This window comes from Apiospora phragmitis (assembly GCF_038363925.1).
Source record: "Apiospora phragmitis strain CBS 135458 chromosome Unknown utg000002l:1.0-5516284.0:1.0-5523493.0, whole genome shotgun sequence".
Classification (NCBI taxonomy): Eukaryota; Fungi; Ascomycota; class Sordariomycetes; order Amphisphaeriales; family Apiosporaceae; genus Apiospora; species Apiospora phragmitis.
In genome coordinates, this window is record NW_027117400.1 from 3,331,156 (window position 1) to 3,353,202 (window position 22,047).

Genomic DNA, 22,047 nt, shown 5'->3' on the forward strand with positions numbered 1-22,047 from the left:
GGGAAAATAGTCAGTCGGTCGAAAAAGTTGACAGACGCTGTCAAAACAGCCCAAAAAGCTATCGGCGTCTTTTGGAAGACGTGTTACCGACGAAAAAGAGAAGAAAGAGCACAAAAAAGAATCGGAAGGCGCGTCAGTTACTCTCTGGCGGGGAATTGAACCCCGGTCTCGAGCGTTTTTGACATTGGAGTGCAATGACAAGCTCGCATACTGACCACTATACTACCAAAGACTTGCTTGATATTTAGATTTCCGTTACCAACCTACATAAATTGCATTCAGCAAGAGGTGAAAATTTGCGCTACGTCAACTTGAGACCAAGTGGGTTGGTTAGTTCGTTACAAATTTGGCCAATCAAATGAACCATTCTCGATAAAGCAGTCAGTCCCACTGTATGTGTAAGTTGACCTCAGTCTCCTCCAGTTGGAGTAAAGAATATTGATTAATATCTACATATTTCCAGGCCGTGTGGTCTTTGAAAATGCCTATCGCTGCTTCTAAACACGCTGTGGAGGGGGGTATTGTATAGTTGAAGGTGGTTTCTCCGACTATGTTAATCCCGACGATGCTTTCGGCGCCAGCGAGGATACTCCTAAGCTCGGCATGTTCGGCAGCCTCATGCATCTGCTCAGCTGTCTGTGCCCCCCCTTGAGACACACAGTTTATTTCCTAGAAGTGTAATACTTACACCGGGAGTCGCTATAGGTAGGGTCAATATTAGTCGTTTTCTTGTATTCGATTCAAGCCCACTTCCCCAAGAAGCTCATGAGCGCCATGCCCGCGAGGAGTCCCACCGAGGCGCACGCCGTCAGTGCGGCGCCGGCATCAACGAGCTCGCCGCCTGCGGCTATCCAGTCATGTGCCCACATCTCGACGATGCCGACCCAGAGCAGGATGCCGGCCGATACGGCGTCGAGGGTACCGATGGCGATGAGGGTGGCGGGGTCATTGCCGTTGAAGTTCTGCAGGACGCCGATACCGATAGCCATGCCGATGGGCGTCGTGATGCCAAAGGTGGCGGCCATAAGCAGCTTTTTCCATATACTGATGGGCTTCAACGAGGAAGAATTGGTCAGGGGTAAAGAGGAGCCGTGGCTGCCGCCGCCGTCGGAGTTACTGGCCGCCGTCTTAGGCTCGACCGGCGGGGGCTCGACCGACAGGAGCGGCGACACGTTCACTGCGGAGGAGGGTTCGTGTTTCTGGAGTAAAGCGATGCGGGAACCCAGCGCGATGCCTTCGAACATCTGATGGAAGAGGATCACGATGAAGAGGGTGATGAAAAAAGAGTCGCCCGCTACGACAAGGGTGAGACCAATCACTACAATATTCTTGTCAGTACATTACTCCGTAAGAACCCAGCAGTATAGCTTACATATTGAATGGAAAATGATGCCAGCCTCGAGGATCAAGACGTTGACGATATCACCGCTGGTTTTCACACTGGCCGCCGTTCCTTCTAGACTCTTGGCCAGGCGGTGGCAGGCGTAGTCCACAAAGAAAGAGATGACGAGCCCGCCCATCACGATGGCAGCCGTTGTACCTTCGAATTTGATCTGGTTTTTAAGACATTCGTTGCCGAACATAAGCGAAGCGTGAGTGAAGAGCTGTCGTTTGGAGGAAGGTGGACTGTTAGCGCAATATTAACCATGTACAGAAAAAGGTTGACGTGACGTACATGGATAAAGGCAGTAGATATAATGACTCCTGTGCCGAACTGTTTCAGGACCACAAAGATCACGCTGAAATTTGCCGGAAGGATACGAGTGAGGAAGATGGGAACGGCGGCGCCCAGGGAACTGGTGGCGAGGACCACGAACAAGAACCCTATCCGGAGCGGGATGTTGTATTCTCGATGGCGCCGTTTGCACGATCCTGCTACCGCTGACCCCTCCGATTGACCGGCACCGACACAATGCCTGAAATATATCCCCGTTAGTGACTTGATACTGACAGATCAAGGGAAATAAACCCAGCCGAGGCGGAAACATACTCGACGCCGGCGTGAAAATGACAGTCAACCCCGCCTTGAGAAGCGGCATCGCCTTCCTCGTGACTGTGATCGTGGTCGTGGTGCTGATCACCTTCTACCTCTTCGCCGGACCTATGTGCGCTACCCTCGGGAGCAACTTCGATATCGCCGCCATCGGGGCCAACACAGAACCTTTTGTCCCGAAGTTAGTCGCCACTCGGTAGCCGGTAGAGATCCGAGGTCTGCTCACATGTCTGATCCGTGGCTGTGGCAGTCCGTATAAGCAGGCGGTGGGGGCGTTGTTGCTGTTGCTTGTCCGAGGATCTGGTATTCGGCGGTGCCAAACATGCAAAATCTATACGAGTCTGTCAGCGCCAGTCTCTGGAATGCCCTACTTCCATCGGTCGTGCAGGACAGGGGCTGTAGGGCGGGTTGCTTACACGGTGGCGCCGTGGTTGTGGCAGTCTGATATGGCCGTAACCTTTGGGGACGTGGTTGTCGATGTGGGAGACGCCGTCGTCGTCTGCTGCTGCCGGCGGGCATGTGGTGCCATATGGCTTGCCGACACCTCTCCTAGTAATAGGAGCGACACGAGGGCCCGCCTCCATGCGCTGGAGTTGTGCATACTAGAGATCATGTTGAATATCGATATAAGAGCCGTTACACTGGATATTTTCCTAGCAGCCGTTGGATGGAACGGTCTATCAGTCTCCCTCGCTTGAAAACCCCCAAAAAACAACGCCTTATATCTCTGAATATATATTGTTAGTCCGATGATCACCGGCCCCATGTTCGCCTCTGGTGGTGTCTCTTGGCGCCCCATGGTAGAATCCCATCCGTGTGGAACCGGAAGACACTCACATTGGCTGTCTTCCCGAGTTTGAGAACCTTGATAGACGTGTGGCTCCTTGGCGAGGTGGTAGTGAAGCTTCTTGCGCGAAATACTGCGTAAGACGTATTCTTCGTGAGTAAACCACACGGCGTCCACTCGATACGGCTCTGAGGGAGGTTTCATGAGACTTCGGCTTGATCACTGACTGCAGCAGGAGAGAAGGCTGGATGGAAAAAATGCACGCAGTAACCATCGACCAGCCTAGCATGCTGTCATTGCTATGGTGACGACTGCCATGTTGGATTCGGACGAACCCAATTTGAGATGAGAGGCTTCGAGAAAAACTTCCAAGCCATGTTGGAATTTTCGCTAGGCTCTTGGTTGTGCTTGCCTCTGCAGCTTGGCAATTGCTTGGTAGCCATCAAGGTGTCTACGTCCCCGGATATCAGTATTCACATTTGTAAAGATTCGGAAGTGAACGGCAGTTGCCTCTATGCAGCAGAAAATTTAGTAAACGTAGAGTTTTACTAGAGAAATACGATACCGTGCACACCAACGAGAAGCAGTCAATAACCCGGACGCATAGCAATTGAATCACGTTATGCATTCACACTTGCGCTTGCTATGCCTACCTAATTCGACATATATCTCGTCTAGATGGTTCGATTCTAGCAAAGTAGATTGAAAAAGACAAACAGCTTTTGGCATGGACTCGTCTCACCCAACACCACCTCCAACCCATGCTATACCACCATTCTCCTTCAGTTACTCCCCTCTTCTGTTACTGATTCCCCTCTAGTGAGCGCTTCCCTTCGTGCATCTTAGATGATGATGAGCTGTGTAGTTGTATCTGTTAGTCTAGGTCATTGCATAAAATGGAAGGACTCTTATCGTTCCAAGCTTACCTCAATGAGCTTCTCGGTCAGAGCAAAGCACTGTTTGTCGGGTTCCTGGCCCTGACTGAATGAGCACGATCTCCAGAGGCCCCCGAAGCCCACGTCCTCGAGTATCTCGTTGAGGACACCGCTCGTCTCCATCGCCGCCGAGATGCTGTGGTCCGAAGTCATGGTCTGGAGCAACGAGTGGGCGGCTTCGAGCGTGGTCGAGTTCTGGCAGTGCAACAAAATATCATCGAGTATCTGGACGATAGGGAAGCTCCTAAAAATTGAGATTCATCATTAGTTTCACCTTTCTTTCTTTCTTTCTTTCCGCAAAGAACGTCCCGACCGGGTAAGACTTACAGATGAGCGACGACAGCGGGCCGCATCACGGCCAGCTCGTTCAACCACAGGAGTATTCGGTGCTGGACGGCATCTTGTAGGTACTGGAAATCCACAAGTGTAATGGCCGTGTTCAACAACATGTCCTTGTCCTTCACTATGGATATTTGGGGATTCGTCCGTACCTGCGGCATCGTCATCACACCCGTGGGGTTGATGCCTGATTGCCACAGCGTTTCTTTGAGTTCGTCCGCCCCTACTGTTCGCGATTGCACGAGGGCGAAGTATGGAGATGCGAGCATCTCCGACGGGACCTGTTCGGGCCGGCCTGCCACAGGGTTGCTCATCTCCAAAAGGGTCGAGAGGACGCGCAGAGCAGTGCCTTTGGTCATGGTGTCCGTCAATCCACGGATGAGGCAAGCGCCTATGGCGAAGTGGAAGTGTTCAGTCGAGAAATGGATGCCGTATAAGTCATCCAGCGGCAGCGCAGCATCTTCTAGCTGAGCGCGACCTTGGATCAAGATGTGTGCCATCTTTCCGTTGCGCACCTCCCCTGACGATGCAATATTGGTAAGTACCGCCTCCAGAAAGTTGGCTGCGCAATTGAACAGACTTGGGGGAACCAGGCGAAGTAGCGAAATTGCAAGCCAGAACAGCTGTAGGCCGTATCGAGAGGTAGTCAGCAACTTGCCCATCATTTTCGACAGCGAAGTTACAATGGCAATGAGCATCTCGTTATTGTCTTCGCCAAATCGACCCACCGCGCTACGGAGGGCGACTAGGACCTGGTAAAGGAGATCGTCGTCAACTTCCTCCCGGGCCAGACATCCCATCACCGTGAAGGCCCTTGGCTGGACCGCGGGGTTGTTCTGAAACGCGGTGCTGGCCACCAGACTCATCCATCTGGACCGCCAAGCATTGGCCATGTCTACAGACGGGGCAGCAGTAGAGCAGATGTCGAAGAGGAGGGCAGCCAGACTCTCCGTACCGCCAAGGGTCTGGCCATTCTCTTGGTTCGTCGAGATGGAGGCACCATCGCGAGTAAACACCGGGGGTGAGAAGATATCGTTTCTAGGTTCCGACAGGGTGTCGAGAGCGCCACGGAGTTTCGACAGCTTTGCTTCTTCCAGATTGAACGAGGTGCAGGCGGCATGTATAGAGTTTATGAGGAGCCTGTGTACTAGAATGCGAACATCCGAGGGACCTGTATTGGCGAGCATAGTGACGACGTGGAAAATCTCGGGCAGATAAAGCTGGGACTGGACGCCACAGTCAAAGGACAGCGACAGGCAGAACTGGAGCAGGGTACAGATCTCTGGCCAGACAGCATTGTCCGGCATGTACTTGGTGGGCCGCTGGGATGACCGGTTGAGGGCCTTTCGCAAACGCGAGATGATCTTGCCCCGCAGTGTTATGGTACCCATCGCCGTGATTATGGATGTTAGGCACTGGGTCTGCTCATCATGCATTCCAAGCACCAACGCCGCCTTTAGTACCTCTTCGAGGAATATGTCCAGCAGTGTTTCGTCCTTGTATATGGAAGGCCATACAGTGTGCTCAAGGGTCAGGTTGAGAGTGGGGTCTGTAATAGTTACATCAATGAGTTTGCGGAAGATGACAGCAATCCTCTCCTTGCCCTTCTCGCTGTCAGCCTCGTCTCCAAGCAGTGATGTTCGAAGACTCGGTAGCCAAGGTGCCATATATGCCAGGCTCAATGGCTTCTGTTCGTCCGAGAAGCTTTCCCAGCCGACAAAGAACTCATTCAAGAAGTCCGATGTTAGTTGAGGCTCTTCTTGGGCTAAATGCTTGCTGATGTTGACAATGAATTGGGTTGGGTCAAGAGGAACGGCGATATCTGGTTGAGATCGTTGTTAGCAGAAGAACTCGATGAAATAGGACGGTAAAGTTAGTTACCTCGGATACACATGAACTTCGAAGCGGCCTTGAATTTGAAGGCTCTGCACAAGGCGCCGAGTAAGTTGTATGAAGAAAGCCGTAGAATGGGGTCCGCGGCAGCAAGGTTTGTGAGCGCAAGGTTGAGTAGAGTTCCGGGAACGTCTTGTGGCCGAATAGTCTCTCGTACGACTTTAATGTCCTCGTATCTTTGCCGTACTTGGCTTTCGCACCACGAACGGCCTGCAGAACGTCCGCTTTCTTGGAGCTCTGGAAGTACATGACTATCTTGCCGTTGTCTGCACGCAGACCAAATGCAGAGTCGTCATCGGTTGGGATGGATGTCGGAGCTTCCTCTACCTCGCCCAACCTGAAGATATCGTTTACGGTGGCGTGGAGACGGAAGCCTGGGTGTACCTCCTGTTTCTTCGTCGTCGTTACTTGGACGAATTGGCTGCCAACTTTGATGATGACTTCAATCTGGCCCCGAGTTTTGGATAGTCTAGTTATGGATTGGAATACGTATCTAGTATCCGTTACGACGCTGATGGTCTCTTTTGGAAGATGCAATTGGCTGAGGTGGAAATGTGACTGGAGGTCTTGAAGACTACCAATCAGGTGGTAATCGACATTGCCTGGGTTAAATATACTTGCTTCGTTCTTTGTTGCTAAGCGAAGTATACGGCGGAGGCATTTCCTAAGGCCGGTCAGAAGCAGAACAGGGGCCACGTGGCTCGGTTGAACGTACCTAAACGCGCTATTCATGTTATAGACGTAGATTCTGGATAGCGAACGGGAAATCTCGGCCGGGCTCAGGAGCTCAAGCTTCTTGAAAAGGTCATCTTGGGGCTCGTTTTGTCCGTTGTAGCAGGTTGCATCGATAAGCAGACCAAAAGGCCGATGCCATAGGCGACTTGCTATCTGCATAATGGTTAACTACGGTAGGGCGATGGCAATGCAGCCACATTCAGGGGCATATCCATACCTTCAAGTAGCAGTATATAAGGGTATCGAAGTCAATAGAGTCGGAATCAATATGGCGGAGGATTACACAAATGATCGACAACTCATCCTAAAGAGATGCGGTTCAGCTAAAGGTCTCCGTCTGTCACAGTACATGAACATACCTTGCTCTCGCCGCCATCGTATACAGCTCGCGAAGTCATAAACGACTCAGTGCTGCGGAAGGCATTCCGAAGCATGAAATGTTGAAACCTAGAGTAGGCAAGTGGTGCGTTGGATGAAATCTGGGGTCGGTTCCAAGTGACAGCGAGCGGAGGGGGCCCTAGGGTCGTAACAAGATTACGTAGGGGTTCTATAGCTGGAGACCGCCCACGGGCCAGCTCATTTGGAGACCGTACGTAGTCTCTTCTTGTCTGCGTCATGAGTTTCTGGCGGACTTGGTCCCAGTGGTCATAAAGAAATCTGTGAAGCGCGACGCATGAACCGAAATCGAAAGTCTCCGTCTCCGGAGAAGGGGTATCAAGGGTATCAGCGTCAGGTGGGATCTAAGATAGGTCAGTACTATGATACGCTGGAAGAGGCTGGGGCTGGTGACAAACCGAAATCTCTCGAAGGAATTGAGTCACGCGATAGATGTTTTGCGCCAGAAAGTCGTTGAGGGGGTACATATATGGCTCTTTGGCGCCAAACAGGACGTTGTTTGCCAAATTCTGGATGACTTTGGCGATCAAGAGCAGCCCACGCCGCATCTCTTTGGACGGCGCTACGCTCACCAGCCCTTCGGCTTCGGGGGCCACGATAGCAGGGCAGAAGAACCTCAGGAATATGAAAGCGCCCACTGCTGTGTACTTGGCCTCGGGGAACCTAGTCATGACTGCAGCTGATATCTGTGGTAGATCATTAGAGTTAAGCTTTGCGAAAAGGAAAGGGACGAGAAAACATACGATACTGCATATCTTCCTGAAGGATGCTGGAATGGTAGCCGAAGAGGCCCTGATGTCATCTATGAAGACCTTTGCGACGATACGCAATTGCAGTGCGTTCTTCTGTACCTCTTCTTGAGAGTGTATTCGCGCAGGGTCCAGCTCGAGATCGAGATCTTTCGAGGTCAACATGAGACGTTCAACAACCTTTTGGAGAGTTGCGCGTAAGTATTCGGCACCTTTCCATTTTGCGTAGACAGAAAGTAGCTTGGTTGCAACACAGTTTCGACGCAGGATCTCCGACTCATTCTCCGTGTCTTCAATCTCTTGTTTGATGAGTGCCTCCATGAGTTCGAAGGTAAGACCACGCGTCTCAAAGATGTTGAGTAAGGATATCGTTAACTCATCAACTTCGCTGCTGGGGCAGACGGTGCTGATGGCGACAGCAAGGTGCAAGTTGTGAGTCAGAATGTCTAACAACTCCTCGTACCTCTCGCTGACTGCGGCATCTGACAGGTTGCTGAACTCGGTCCCTTGAACCAAGATGTTGTAGAGAACCTTGACAAAGGCAGTGCGGATTTCGACATTCTCATGGTATCCAATGCTGAGCGAATGTTTGAGGCCGACGTCAATGTTCGCACTGAGTAGATTTGACAGGATGGTAATTGCCAGATCTCCCGAGGATGTCGACTCGTCACGGTTGGTAGAAGGTATCAGCACATCGCCTCTGTGAATCTCCATAGGCTCGTAGTTGAGCAGAGATAGAAACCTATTGAAATAGGTGTGGAACATTTGCGACTTCAACTCGCTCGTTCCGGCATCGTTTTGTCCGTCCCCTGGCTGTAAGGGAAGACGGAACGTCAGTTCTGCAAGGGAACGAAGACATGCTCTGTCGAGGTCCCTCTGGATACGGGTTATTTCGTCTTGGCGAAGGCCTCCGTAAGTTCCCTCGCGGGGAGAGCGGGGGCGCGCGATCCAGCCAAAGATGAATTCCAGGAGCTGGTTACGGATTCGCACATCGTCGCGTAGGTTCAAATGCTCCTTCTTCCGTGTCACCACTTCGCAAAGTTGGCAGACCTTGATCTTGACTCTTAGGCAGCCGATATTGTCAGGGGCGCTGTCTAAGAATTTAGCAAAGTTCAAGGTCAAAGACCCTAGGTGAACTGATGCTGCTGCGCCTAGGTCGGAGGGCGTTTCTAGTCGTTCAACAAGTACTTTCAACAAAGACGAGGTCTGCTCCGCAAAGATAATCTCGCCGTCCTGGCTTTTTCCGGTCGTTTCGAGAGCTCCAGTGAACAAAACCTCGAGTTCGGATTCCAAAGCCTTGAACAAAGGCTGGTAGAGGTTGGGGGAGATCTCGACGGATAGAACCTCTCTCATCGACTCCCTCACCCGCACGTTGCTGCAAGCAAGGAGCTGAATCCCGAGGCGCAGATATCGACTCAACAAAGTCTCCTCGTAGTTCTCTGACGATAACCGATCGATCCAACGCAGTCCTCCCACAGCGGGTTCCTCCAGGTTGTAAGCTTGGTCAGCTACGCAAATTCCGCCTAGAGAGGCTAGGAATCCCGAATAATTACGCCATTCTGTCAGAGAGCGGTCATCCACGCTATCGACAGGAGTTGTTGAGACGTCTTTAGATAGATACATCCATCTGTCGAAGGCGGTCTCCCAAGCCTCCAAGATACCCATGCTCGGACATTGCATACGACGAAGCAGATTTCGCACTCGCTTCTGAAAAGCGACCACGCCGGTAAACCTAAAGGCGCGAGACGCTATCTCGGAGAACACTTCACTATTACGCAATAGGGGCGTTGTTGTTTTTGTAGTTTCTGAAGCCGAATCCACGATGCGACATTCGTCGTTGAACAGGCCGATGCACGACGTAACAAGCTGGCATGTCTCGATGTCTGCAGAGTTTAACGAGACGAGAAAGAGGGTTTCTAATTTCGCAGTCACAGTCGTTCTCTCGGGAATCTCATCTGTAACTTCCGATAGCTCCTATAGGACTTGAGTGAGCACAGCGCTGCCTCCATGTTGATTGCCAAGTACTTACTTTGATATTGGTCAGTAATAACAACCGGGATTTGAGGTAGCCGTGGATCGATTCCAAGACCGTACTGTCGCCTTGTTGCATGTACTTCATGCACATGGACATGAGAGAGAGCGAGCTGTCTGATTGTCAATATACCGACACCTAGCATCAACCACGTGTTGCTTACGTAAGTTTCCAGAATTTTATTTTGAACCCCTGAGTCTCGAGTCTCTTGGTCTTGCGTAGGGAGGCCAAGATACCATCTGGAGCCAATAGGCGATGTGCCATAGCACTGGATAGTGCTCTGACCTGATCATTCGCCGACACTAAGCAGGATATGAATGCTTCGAAGTTGTCCTCGTAGAACTTGTCCGTACTATCAGCAGGCGCATTGTCGAACAGAGTCGTCGGGGATGCATCCAGAAACTTTAGAATAGTGCAAATCATAGCGGTGTTGGACGCGCTGGTCTCCGAAGCCTTACGCTGCGAGGTATGATCGCCTAGATACATATCTGTCGATACGGCAAGCATTGTCTAAATCGAATTAGAGCGGTACTGTAAGTGTTCATGGGGACCAAGATAATTACCATCATCTGTTCTTGGATGAAGCCTGCGACTTCGAGGAAAAGGGGCCGGTACTGTTCAGCTTGCCGCTGTCGCGCAAAATAAGAGCATGATTGTATCAAGGAAATCTTGAACATCTGCGGTGCAGACGGGTGCAGACACGCCTGAACTAGAGACTCGATAGAGCCCTCAAAGTTGAGATGAGTGAGACTGATCAGAGCCGATGTTGTCAGATCCTGATCGAACCCGCTGCCATCTAAGCTTGGGGAGTATCTGCGAAACACGGCATCTCGTACTTCATCTTGGACATCCATGGCATAACTGACAAACGCGGCATCGCTATCGACATCGAAATGACGGGCTGCACGTAAAAGACAGACCAGGCAGTACCCCGCGGTTTCGTTTTGGTTTCTTAGCTGTTTTCTCAGGGTGTCCAGGAATTGCACCTTCTTCGCCATACTGCCACTCTTGGCCTCTCGCAAGTTACTGGCAACCTCAAAGACTTCTGGTACAAGGAAGAGCAGCATCATCTGTAAGGGCTGCAACATCGTTTTCCTTCTGGTGCTGTCTGTGATGGTCTGCGTCATGTCGAAAAGCGTATCAGCACCGCCATCCAGCCTCCTACGCTGATTATGTAACCTGACAAACTCCTGGGGGTACCGATCAAGCCATCGTATAATCATGAGCGGGGTGACAATGGCAATAGTACTCTGGAAAGCCTTTCGGAAATGAAGAAAGCTAGAACACAGTTCCTGGATGACCTGTCCCAGCTTCTGGCTATCGACCCAAGCGTATGAGAGCAAACGTAAAATCACTAGAGACAACCGCTCATCTTCGGCTAAGGCCTGCGGCTGCGGCGCACCAGCTTGAACTGGCACCGCTGCCCGAACTGTATAAATCACGGTCCTGAAGTATTCGAACGTCGCGGGCCAGCTTGATGCGGTCAAAAATTCACAAATTGACCTTATATGTGGCTCGACATCGTGTGGTTGCACGGTGATGGCGCCGCTGCCGTCGCCAAGTTCATCCGAGCTGCTTGACGACAGACTGCGGGAGAGAGGCTCTCCGTATCTCGGGTCCAGGACCTCCTTCGCAGTATCCTCGTCTAATATCGATCGCGCAGGGAGTGAATAGCCGTCAGGCAGAGGCTCGAGCATATGCTTAAAATGGTCCAGTATTCTCGTGACAAGGGTATTGTCGAGCCGCTGTAGGTTGATAACGGCGGAAGGCGGCCGCCCATTCTGGTATGCCGCATCGTTTCCGGTATCCCCTCCTTCTTGTTGCTCCTTCCAATTCGCACGACAGCAATCGGCGGCCAATGTTAACACATACAGCTCGGACAGAACTATATGGGTCGGATGTGTCACGAAGCTCTTATAGGGGCGACCCAATTCTTCCAAAAGCGTCACAAGGGAATCTAGCACGACTGCTACCGACACGGAGCTGATCTTGATCAAAGTTTGGCGCGTAATCACGGCTATCTCATCCTGACGTAGGTCCTGGGCGTGCGTGCCGGTACGATGTGGGAGCTGGCAGGAAGCTACATTAGCAACGCGAACAAGAACTATGCCAGGCCCTCCGCTGGAACCCAAAACCCACAGCGCTTGCCGTCACCGTCAAAGAAAAGGAATTATGATATAGTGTACCCTGGTAGTAAGTCTTTCGACCAAGCAGCCCACGAGGCCCGCATCGCCATTCATCTTGTAAACCGTAGGCTCGAGATCGAGAAGCCACTCGTCATGGTGACGGTGCCATATACAAGCGGAAGTGTTGGGAGGGAGAGGTTGTCAAAGGACTCGTCGCAAATGATAGGATGGTATGTCTCGGGGCTCTACGACCAGCAGGAGCTCGGAAGGTACCTCGCGCGGGTGTGCTTGCTGTGGTGGTTGGGATCTCGTGTGCGTGCGCGAACCTGAATCGACGGGTAGGTGCCGGAGTTGGTGGTTTGGGTGCGAGTACGCAAAATAAGGAACAAGAATGCGCCGGGTGACACGTCAATTCAAAGCAGATATTTAGGAGTTTGCAGCTCGAGAACGGGCACTGGGGTATAGAGCAGTTGTTTGTTTGCGACTGCGAGCCGTGGTTTGTTACTAGTGGTGTGCATGGATCGAGGTTGGGTGGATATATTGATTGGAATGGTGTCGCAACTGTGCAGCTCGGCAGACCCTGTGGAAGTGATCTGATAGACAGTGCCGGGTCGGGCTCTCGAGCATCGAAAGTGACGAAAAGGGAAGATCCGTAACCTAGCGTTTCCAAACACCCTAACCCCAAGGAACGAGTCCGGCAGGCAAAGCTAGACACGATATGTATGGAGACCTGGCCTCTCTCGTAAAGCGGCCCCGACAGCTCGATTTGCTCAACTATTGAGGAATCAATTGATCAGTTTGCTTGAGAATTTCCCAGCAAGGAGGGCCCCTAATCCCGGTTCCTAGTCTGAAGGAGGATAAAAGGTCGTGGCGTGCGGGGGGGGGACTGAGCATTTACGCCAATGAGCCGTGCGTGCGTTGAAGAAAAGTGACACCAAATGTAAGTGATGTGCCCACTGGTAATTTTGCCTGCTGTTTTGTTTGATTTGACTCTCCTGACGAGCGCGGAAAGGCTCGTCGTCGCCGAGGAACGCAAGGTGTGCCCCGGGGCCTCTGAGCCCTGGTGGTGCCTTTCTTTTCTTCTTTTCCTCCTCTCATTCTTTCTTTGTTACAGTGTTAGGGCAATATTACATACATCTATCTTGGAGTAGTATTTATGCGAGATGAAGCAAAACCGTTCTGCTTGGGTTGTCAGGCTAGCGTCACACCGATCGCAAGACTTCTGTGCTTCGGCCAGCGGGGTAGTCCCTGCACTACCTGCACGAGCGGTTTCGGTGCGCTGGGTAGGTTATGTAGGTAGCTTGTTAGGGAGCTTGGGGGCCAGAGTGCAGGCAGGACTCAGCGATATTCCGCGGTGCATGGTATGGTATGGGCAGATAGTTCGTACGTATGGGGGCTCTCGAAATCCATCAGAGCCTGACGACTTAATTTCATGTTGGGTGTAAATGTTGAATGATCGCCGGCCTTGCTTTGCTTTTTTGCTTCTCAGGATCGATTAATATAGGCTGAAACGCATGAGTTACGGGGAGCCTTTGCCGGGGAGCCCTTTGGTTCTACCAGATGCATTGCCGACAGAAGAAGGAAAGAAAGCCACGATGTTACACGCTGCAACTGTAGACCGCAATGGCGCAACAACGCAACATTCCTTGCGTGCTCGTCAAGGTTCTTACAGCCGCTAGACTCGCAGCAGTCAAGAACATGTGGGTATTGCACTGACTGGAATCTAATAAAGTTACCCACATGGCCACGAACTGCCTACAGTACTTTGGGGCCTAGGTTACCTACCTAACCTACTTACCTACCTAGCTACCTCATAGCTACTTAGTTTTGGGGCACTGGGGTCTAACCTACCACATGAAGGCCGAGGCAGGCTTCCAATACGGCATCTAACCTACGTGTAACGGGTAGCCACCAGTAAACTTGGGTGTGTATTATATCCGAAGAACGGAGCATATATTGCGATAGCTATAGGTTTTGAGCTGCAGTAAAGGGCTCTTCCTGTATGTCTAAGCTCATGAACAGCATGCTTCCAGTACATCATCGCATTGAAGGCGGTGAACACCTGGATTTGTGCAGGGATCAACCTATTTGGAGCAAACGGTCGATGGCCCGTGGGTTTAGATACTTGCTTACATCCTACACATTCTAGCTGTCTTGCTGCCAGCTATTCCGGTACCATTCCGCTAGTTCATCCCTGTAACCCCTTCCACCTCTATAGCCGCCACCTCCGCCTCGGCCTCGGCCGTGGTCATACGGCCGTTGGCCGCCGCCGCCGCCTCTTCCATACTGGTTATATCCACCATAGCCTTGCGGGGGCGGTGGAGGTTCCTGGTAGCCACCCTGATAACCATACTGACCTGGAGGCTGCTGGTAGGGCTGCTGGTAGTTGCCACCGTATGCACCCGGTGGCGGAGGCGGTAATCCAGCGCCAAAGCCAGCTTGTCCCGGCGGAGGCGGGATCAAACCTGGCGGTGGGACCCAGCCCGGCGGTGGTGCCGGGAACGGATTTGACCCGTATTGCTGATGGCCATTGTTGTTATTGTTATAACGTGGCCTATCTTGCCGTCCACCACGGGAATCAGGGCCACAGTTCATGCGCCCTCTGTTGCCGCCGTAGCCTCCCCGACCTAGAGGAGCACCACCATGGCTGCGGCCCGAGTTCCGCATCTTACCCTTCAATTCCTCAATATCACTGTTGTTCAGCGCAGGGGGCGGGAGTTGGGCCCCGCGTAATAGCATCGACTTGTGTGTATGACTGCTCTTGGGCATTTCGTAGTGCACGCTATAAAACCATGTTAGCTGGATGTCATGCAATGGGGTTAATGGATAATACTAACGTTAGAGATCGGTCATCATCGATGTCGGGGAAGGCCTTGCGTTCCAGTGGGTACTCTAGAGCACTATGCGGGAGATACTCCGGCATCTTCTCAATGACACCTGACAGCCCCTGGCTGGCTCGCGGGTCAAGCTTGTATGTAGGAGCACCTTGTTTCTTGGAGTAGAAATTGCTAATGACATCGTCATATAGTTCCTGGTTGGCCTCAGAAAGTAAAAGCACATCCTTTCCTGGCTCATTTCTTGCTCGGTCTTCCGGGCTTAACAAGGGATACTTCTTTTCGGCGGCTGCAAGAAGACGCGGCATATCGATGAATGGTAGCAGCGCAACGCCTTGCCATGCCATCTTCTTACCATTCAGATCGATCTCAAATTCTTCGGGGTAAAAGTCAATAATGTCGCTTTCTGGGTCAGTCATAAGATCATGGAAGACTTCCGGAAGCACATGTTTTGATGCAGCAGGTTGGACACTGAGCAACTGCTCGAAGGGCTTCGAAGTTCTGCCTTTCTTGAAGTCAATCTTCGTCTTGGCAATGTCGACGAAATCCTGAGCAAATGGTGCGTAGTGGTATGGATAGTACCATTCCCAGCTTGCACAGCCTTGGAAATAGTATTTCAAAACCCACGCGAGTCCTTCGACGTATGCGCGAGCCACGCTATGGCGGAACTCGATATCTTTGGGATCAACATGGAACTTTTGTTCGTAGTATCTGTCGGCATATCCATCTTCCCACAGCTTGACGGTATCCTCAGACGGGTCTGGCTTGGCAGGGGTGGTGTCTCAGCTTGAGGCTCACTGCCTGGAGTACTCGCTGAGTCGTTCTCCATTATCTCGGCCTTTCGTTTACCTAGAGCGGATGACGAGTCTTGGTTATCCGCTCCATCCTGTGCCACTTCCTTGGGCATTAGCCCTTGAATTTGGCTCTTGAGAACAGCAGCAGCGCTCTTGTTTGCCGCATTCGCATCCTGGACCGCACTGCGGTTGATGACCATATCGTGGGTCAACGTGTTAGAAAGCGAGGCAGGAAGTCCTGCGTTACCGTTGCGATTCTGGTTGTTAAAGCGGCCATTTCTTTCATCGTTGAGCCTTCGCCTCTTGGCGTTGGCCTCCCGTCTTTCTTCCCCTTCTCTTCGGCGCTTAAAGATAGCATCCTCTTGTTTAGCCAGCCCATTCAGGATGAACTGCGCCTTCTCTAGGTCGACATCACCATCCTTGGTCATATAGCCTCCCATTACAGGGAGATTATCTCTCCAGATGGCGGCCAGAGTGTCGATACTGTTCTCGCGGATTTCGAGGGCAGGGAGATGGGGCAAGAAATCGTTACCAACGAAGAAGCACATGAATACCCAATCATCAATAGCGCGCTCAAGATCCCAACGAAAAGGCAGTCCCGGCACGCTGAGCTCCACAGCAAGGTATTCACGAAGAACTGGGACGTGCAACCAGATGAAAGGCTTTAAAGGCATCTCTTTGTCCTTCTCGTCATCTTTCTTCTTCGCTTCGCCACGGCACTGCGCAGCTTCGTGACCTGGCTGCCCGCAGATCTTGAGGTCCTAACCTTACCCTCCTGGGCGAAGACATCCTCACGAAGAACGCGGAAATGGGGTTCGTGCGTGGCCAATGCCAACATGATGAGATCGGCATCTAACCCATAAATTACGTGTCGCGTATTGGGGTCGTGCTCCGGCGACGCGCGTTGGGAACGGACGAAGTTCATGATCTTATGCTCACCCTCACCGGGGATGGAAGCATCGGAAATAATAACCTTCATATTCGCCCATCCAGGATCGGTGTTCAGCTTGTAGGCACACCAGTATCTCAAACTGCCTGCCAGGATATCCATAAATGGGGTACCCGGGGTAATGCTGTTGGAGTCGAAAGCTTTCTTGGTCATGGCTTCGAGCGTCTCCGCGGGCAACACCCCACCATTCTGCTTTTTCAGCATTTTGTAGTGTTCCTCTTTATCAGCTGCCTTCTCCTGGGCTTCTTGCGCAGAACGGAAACGACGAGAGCGCTGTTGGTTCATCTTGGCACGAGGCGCAACGCCGTCTATCGATAGGTCAGTACGTGGATTATTGATTTGTTGCGACAGAACTAGAACATACCAATGGCAATCATCAATAGTTTCTTGGGGCGAACCATGTTTACGACGCGCTCAGTGTACTTGAAGATTTCCAGCATCATCTCCTCCTCATCCTCAGGTGCCGGTCGGTCCTCAGGATGCGAACAAGGGTGAACAATACCGTTCATGTCCAAGTAGAGATTGTCGAATTCCTCGCCATTGGGGTTGGGTCTCGTGGTGTCAATGGGAATGACTGTGCCATCTTCCATAACTATGGGTTTGTCCTCGATCACTGGCGAGATGATCTTGGGGTATTTGTTGGAGAGCCAACGGAAAGCTGCTGGAATACCCATGATGGCGGAAGTTTGGGGGTCGGCTAGATGGGCTTCGAGCCAGACGGGAAAGTTGGATGTTCTAGAGTAAACCTAGTAGTGATTCAAGAAGCGACTCGAGAATCGAATGCGATCTATTCCGTAGGGGTTACGACGTGGTGATCGCAGACACTGTCGTAAGTGTCAGCTTCTGGGAGCCTAGTGTTCGTCCGGCGGCGCATGGGGCTTCCACAAAGTCGGCGCACTCGATGGTACCAATTGTTCAAAAAAAGGGACAACAGGTCGCCGAATAAAGACTGCAAAGGAGTTCGGCGATACAGAAAGGAACAAAAACGCTATTGTCGGCCTCGAAGTATGTTCTTGGATGGGTAAGAAAGGCTCTGGCTGTCAATGTCGCGTTGCGCGAAATCCTCATAATAAGTTCTTATCGATACATAATTTACTGAAGCTTGAGTTGAGTTGACGTCTCCACGTTAGGCACCCTGCATTGATCTATCTCCAATTGAGCCAATCGGCGGTCTTAGCTACATACCTACTTACATGTACATAACTTTATTCATCAATCGTGTTCTGGCCAGCTGTTGATTGCCCAGTATTGAATGTACACTAGCCTTGGTCTCTGACCTAACATATGCGACTGCCATCATACATAAAATACATACATGTATGTACGCAGCCAACCTTCTTCTCCTTTAATACCGAGATAGTATGATCCTCGAGAGATTGCTATAAGACACCGAAGGGCTATCGCTTTCCCCAGCTTCACCATTCCCACCCACGCCTGACCTAATCCGAGACATGCCCAGCGGTAGGTGATCATTTGCCTCATGGCATTGACATATAGAAGAGCACATCTCAAGTGGTTTGTTCTAAACCATGTTCTCCTCCATCGCGACCGCGCCTGCTAAGCAGTCGGTGGGCGAAACCATCACTATCCTCAGCGGTCGCCTCAGCTCAGCAACTCTTCTCGAAGACCGTCGTGCGGCTATCCTTGGCTTACGAAGCTTCGCGAAAGAGTATCCCGCTTCCGTAGCATCTGGCGCCCTGCGAAGCCTAATAGGAAGCTTATCCAAAGATGGCGAAGATGTCGATACCGTCAAGGTGGTCCTCGAGACCCTTCTAATGCTCTTTAACCCGAATCAGGACAGCCCAGAAGCTTCCGAGGAGATCGCGCTTTGGCTGGCCGACGAGTTCACCCAGCGCCAAGAGAACGTCACCCTTTTGCTCGACTTCCTCGAGACGTCCGACTTCTACTCTCGACTATATTCGCTGCAGCTACTGTCCGCTATATTATCTGCTCGTACCGAGAGGACTGAGGAGTGTGTTTTCACGGCACCATTGGGCGTATCGAGACTGGTGGCCGCTTTGGACGAACGACGTGAAGCGGTTCGCAATGAAGCCATTTCGCTACTCACGTATCTGACTCCTGCGAATCCCGACATACAAAAGCTTGTGGCTTTCGAAAATGCATTCGAGCGTATATTCGCCATCATAGCGGCAGAAGGAGGGCTGGTTGAAGGTGACCGTGTCGTGGAAGACTGCCTCATCCTTCTTGCAAATCTGTTGCGCCTCAACGCGTCCAATCAGTCTGCCTTCCGGGAGACAGGTTGTGTTCTGCAGCTCTCAAGACTCCTGGAGACCAGCTATCAGCCACCAAAAGAAGCGGAGGAAAGGGCGTCATGGGCTCAGCAACAGGGGAACAGGAATATCTACGCTTTGCTCGCTGTCATACGCCTTTTCCTCGTGCAAGGGGCTGTGGGAACACTTCAAAACCAAACCGCCTTTTGGCAACACGGTGTACTATATCATGCCCTGCAACTAGCTTTTACTCAGACCGCAGAGCTCCTTATTAGAGCGGAGGTGAGAATATTCTGCCCAAGTCCCTGGTCGTCCATTTGATTAATCGTAGATGCTTGTAGGCCCTTTCCACCTGTGCCGACATTATCAAGGCGAACCCTAAGTTGCAAGAGAGTTTTGCACAGCTTCAAGTGCCGTCTGTCTTAGAGGACGCTATGACAATGAATGGCCAGAATGGCAATGCCAATGGGCCTATAGTTGTGTATGTGATAGACGGCCTCTTAGACCTCACACTCAGTGTCACGGCTCTCGAAGCTTTCGACCTACGACTGGCAGCATGCCAATGCATCAAGGCCTACTTCTTCCACCATCCTGAAATTAGACTGCACTTTTTACGGCGAGCAATCGATGGCCACACATCCGGGAGAGATGAGACGGCCAACGTCTTGTCAACCCTATTGCAGCCCTCGAGCCAAGTCACTTCAAGTGACCCATATCGTCATTGGTTTGCCTCGGTTATCTTGCTGCATCTTGTTTACGACAACGCGGAGGCCAAGGCCCTGGCCATGTCGGTTACAGAGGGCGATGCCGACAACGGCGAGGAGGTCGTCACGAGTATTCAGACTATTACGGCCCATTTAGTCAGCGGGCTTGCTCGTCCAAACTCGGAGCGGACAGTGGACGAACGTATAACCGTCGGATATCTCATGCTGCTCTTGGGTTGGCTCTTTGAAGATCTCGAGGGTGTGAATGACTTCCTCGGCGAAGGCAGCAATATTCAGAGCATTGCTCAGGCAGTACATCAGGCCCCTAATGGCAGCCTTGTGCAGGGCCTTTGCGCAATGCTCTTGGGCGTTTGCTATGAATTTTCGACCAAGGACTCACCTATACCCAGGTCTACTCTGCACGACGTGTTACTACAACGGATGACACGGGAAAAGTATATTGATGTCTTGACCAAGCTTCGAAGCCACCCTTTCGTCCGAGACTTTGAAGTAATTCCTCAGAAGCTCGACAATTCCGGGAACCTCCCGGAGGTCTATTTTGACGCCACCTTTGTCGACTTCTTTAAAGACAACTATAGTCGAATCCTTCGTGGGATAGATCGGGAGCCCGGCATGGAGATATCCGTAGTCACCAATGGAGTGCAGAAGGGCATCTCACGCGAATTGGTGGACTCTCTCCGCGCACAACTCGAGGAGAAGGAGCGGACTCTGCAGTCAGCTCTGGTCGATATGACATCTTTTGGCCAGCGCCTAGGTCAGGAGCAGGCTGATCACAGGCGTTCGAAGGAATCATTCGCATCCGAGCTTGCAAGGATCAAGGAGATCAATGAATCGCTCCAGCGGGGTCATGAAGAGGAAATTCAGTAAGTGATTAGCTTCGTTTCTCTTCAACAGTATGAGTGGCTTCTAACAATACCTAGACGGATTAAAGCACAGCTAAAGTCCCAAGAAGACGTCCACCAGCGGCAGCTAGAAGCGGCGCGCCGGGAAGCCCAGAATGCTGCCGCCAGAACCCACGAGGAACACCGTGTCAAGGAGGAAGAACTTCAGCGCCAACTCGAATATGTCAAGAAGACAGCAGAGGCAGCAACCGCTCGCGCGCAACGACGAGCAGAAACCGAATTGGCCGATGCGAAGAAGAAGGCGGAAGCGGAACTAGCTGAGGCCAGGAAGAAGGCTGAGACCGAGGTCGCAGACGCCAAGAAGGCAGCCGAGGCACAGACAACTCGTGCGCAGAGGCGCGCAGAGGCCGATATGGCAGATCTTCGTGCTACCATCAACCATTTCAAGACTGACCTGATGAAGGTAAGGCCACTATCAAGCCGATATTGGTCCATTTCACTGATTGTACTAGGCAAACAAGGCAAAGGCCGACGAGCTTCGATCCGCCCAAGACGAGCATACTGCAACTCTCAAGGCGGCGCAAGAATCACACACTTCCAAACTCGATGCTGAAACTGCGCGCGCTACTGCAGCCGTGGCCAAGGCAAAGACAGCGGAAGATAGAATTAGTGAGCTCGAGAAACAGGTCACAGATCTCGAGAAGCGAATTGCACAAACGGAGGATGACACCAAGAAGGCAAGTTCTCGGATATACTCTACTGCTCTACCCAGCATGCTAACATTGCCTCTCCAGGCTCAATCACAGTTGAAGGCAAAGGATGAGGAGAAGGCCGCCGTCCAGACGGAGCTCGATGATCTCCTCATGGTGTTTGGCGACGTAGAAGAAAAGGTTGAAAAATACAAGGTATGTTTACTACTGTTATGATGTCCTCTCCGTGTTTGCTAATATGATGGTCGTAGAAACAGCTCAAGGGGCTTGGAGAGACCGTGTCCGATGGAGAAGGCGATGATGAAGATGACGACGAGGAAGAGGAAGATGATGACAATGAGGTGGATTAGTGGAATTACACCAGAAACCAAGCATATGCTTCCTGTGGTCTTTGCAAGCCAAGCCGTCGATACCCTCAAGTTCAATTTACAGAAGTTGGTACTCTATTACACATTTTCACTTACAAACGTGGCCTGAAGCTGTTTGATATGTTTGAGGGGATCAACTGCATCGGCTACATTACTCGTCTCATACTGGTTGATACTTACATAGCTAAGTATTTACAGTTTACCCATCAAAGATTCCAAACTCGCATGTTGACCCAGGAAATGTAGGTTCTGGACAACTATTCCACTGCTGAGCCACGACGGCGGAGAGTCGACCAAAGTTGAATTGGTGTGCACATGGATGTATTCCAACTTCTTTAACCTACACCAAGCAAATATCGAATACATATGTATAATAGTTGTTGAGTGGACGTAGTGTCGGCCAATTCCACAAGACCAGCAGCACTAGTAACCGACCTTGACTCGCTATTGGCTGGGGCTGCAACTGCTTTTAGCAACCACAACCTTGGAAATTTTGGGCCTTTTTTTGATCAAAGGATTTTTATCGAAATGGCCCAATCCGCTTGCCTAGATTAGGCTCTGTTGTACACATACACTCGACACTGTTGACTGTTGCACAATTCTACGAAT

At 51.5% G+C, this 22,047-nt stretch overlaps 4 protein-coding genes across 4 annotated transcripts; 1 reads left to right on the plus strand and 3 right to left on the minus strand.

Moving 5' to 3' along the window:
- Positions 1 to 740: 740 nt before the first annotated feature.
- PG994_001815 (Zinc/iron permease) lies at positions 741 to 2,606 on the minus strand (the record flags this gene model as incomplete). The annotated part of the gene is made up of 6 exons (XM_066853224.1): positions 741 to 1,318; positions 1,373 to 1,604; positions 1,676 to 1,916; positions 1,991 to 2,161; positions 2,220 to 2,324; positions 2,410 to 2,606. 6 exons carry the CDS (start codon positions 2,604 to 2,606, stop codon positions 741 to 743), a joined length of 1,524 nt encoding a protein of 507 aa, XP_066721365.1.
- A 1,016-nt stretch (positions 2,607 to 3,622) lies between these two features.
- On the minus strand, positions 3,623 to 12,099 carry PG994_001816 (uncharacterized protein; the record flags this gene model as incomplete). Its single annotated transcript, XM_066853225.1, has 14 exons — positions 3,623 to 3,637; positions 3,707 to 3,959; positions 4,043 to 5,876; positions 5,936 to 6,106; positions 6,148 to 6,611; positions 6,663 to 6,835; positions 6,900 to 6,986; positions 7,042 to 7,422; positions 7,477 to 7,764; positions 7,822 to 9,801; positions 9,857 to 9,971; positions 10,023 to 10,369; positions 10,423 to 11,928; positions 12,046 to 12,099. The coding sequence occupies 14 exons, from the start codon at positions 12,097 to 12,099 to the stop codon at positions 3,623 to 3,625; spliced, it is 7,668 nt and encodes a 2,555-aa protein (XP_066721366.1).
- A 2,031-nt stretch (positions 12,100 to 14,130) lies between these two features.
- Positions 14,131 to 17,236, minus strand: PG994_001817 (5'-3' exoribonuclease 2; the record flags this gene model as incomplete). The annotated part of the gene is made up of 5 exons (XM_066853226.1): positions 14,131 to 14,767; positions 14,823 to 15,579; positions 15,618 to 16,332; positions 16,380 to 16,870; positions 16,927 to 17,236. The coding sequence occupies 5 exons, from the start codon at positions 17,234 to 17,236 to the stop codon at positions 14,131 to 14,133; spliced, it is 2,910 nt and encodes a 969-aa protein (XP_066721367.1).
- An 855-nt stretch (positions 17,237 to 18,091) lies between these two features.
- Positions 18,092 to 21,420, plus strand: PG994_001818 (intracellular protein transport protein USO1; the record flags this gene model as incomplete). Its single annotated transcript, XM_066853227.1, has 5 exons — positions 18,092 to 19,075; positions 19,135 to 20,381; positions 20,439 to 20,823; positions 20,873 to 21,265; positions 21,322 to 21,420. The coding sequence occupies 5 exons, from the start codon at positions 18,092 to 18,094 to the stop codon at positions 21,418 to 21,420; spliced, it is 3,108 nt and encodes a 1,035-aa protein (XP_066721368.1).
- Positions 21,421 to 22,047: the final 627 nt, after the last annotated feature.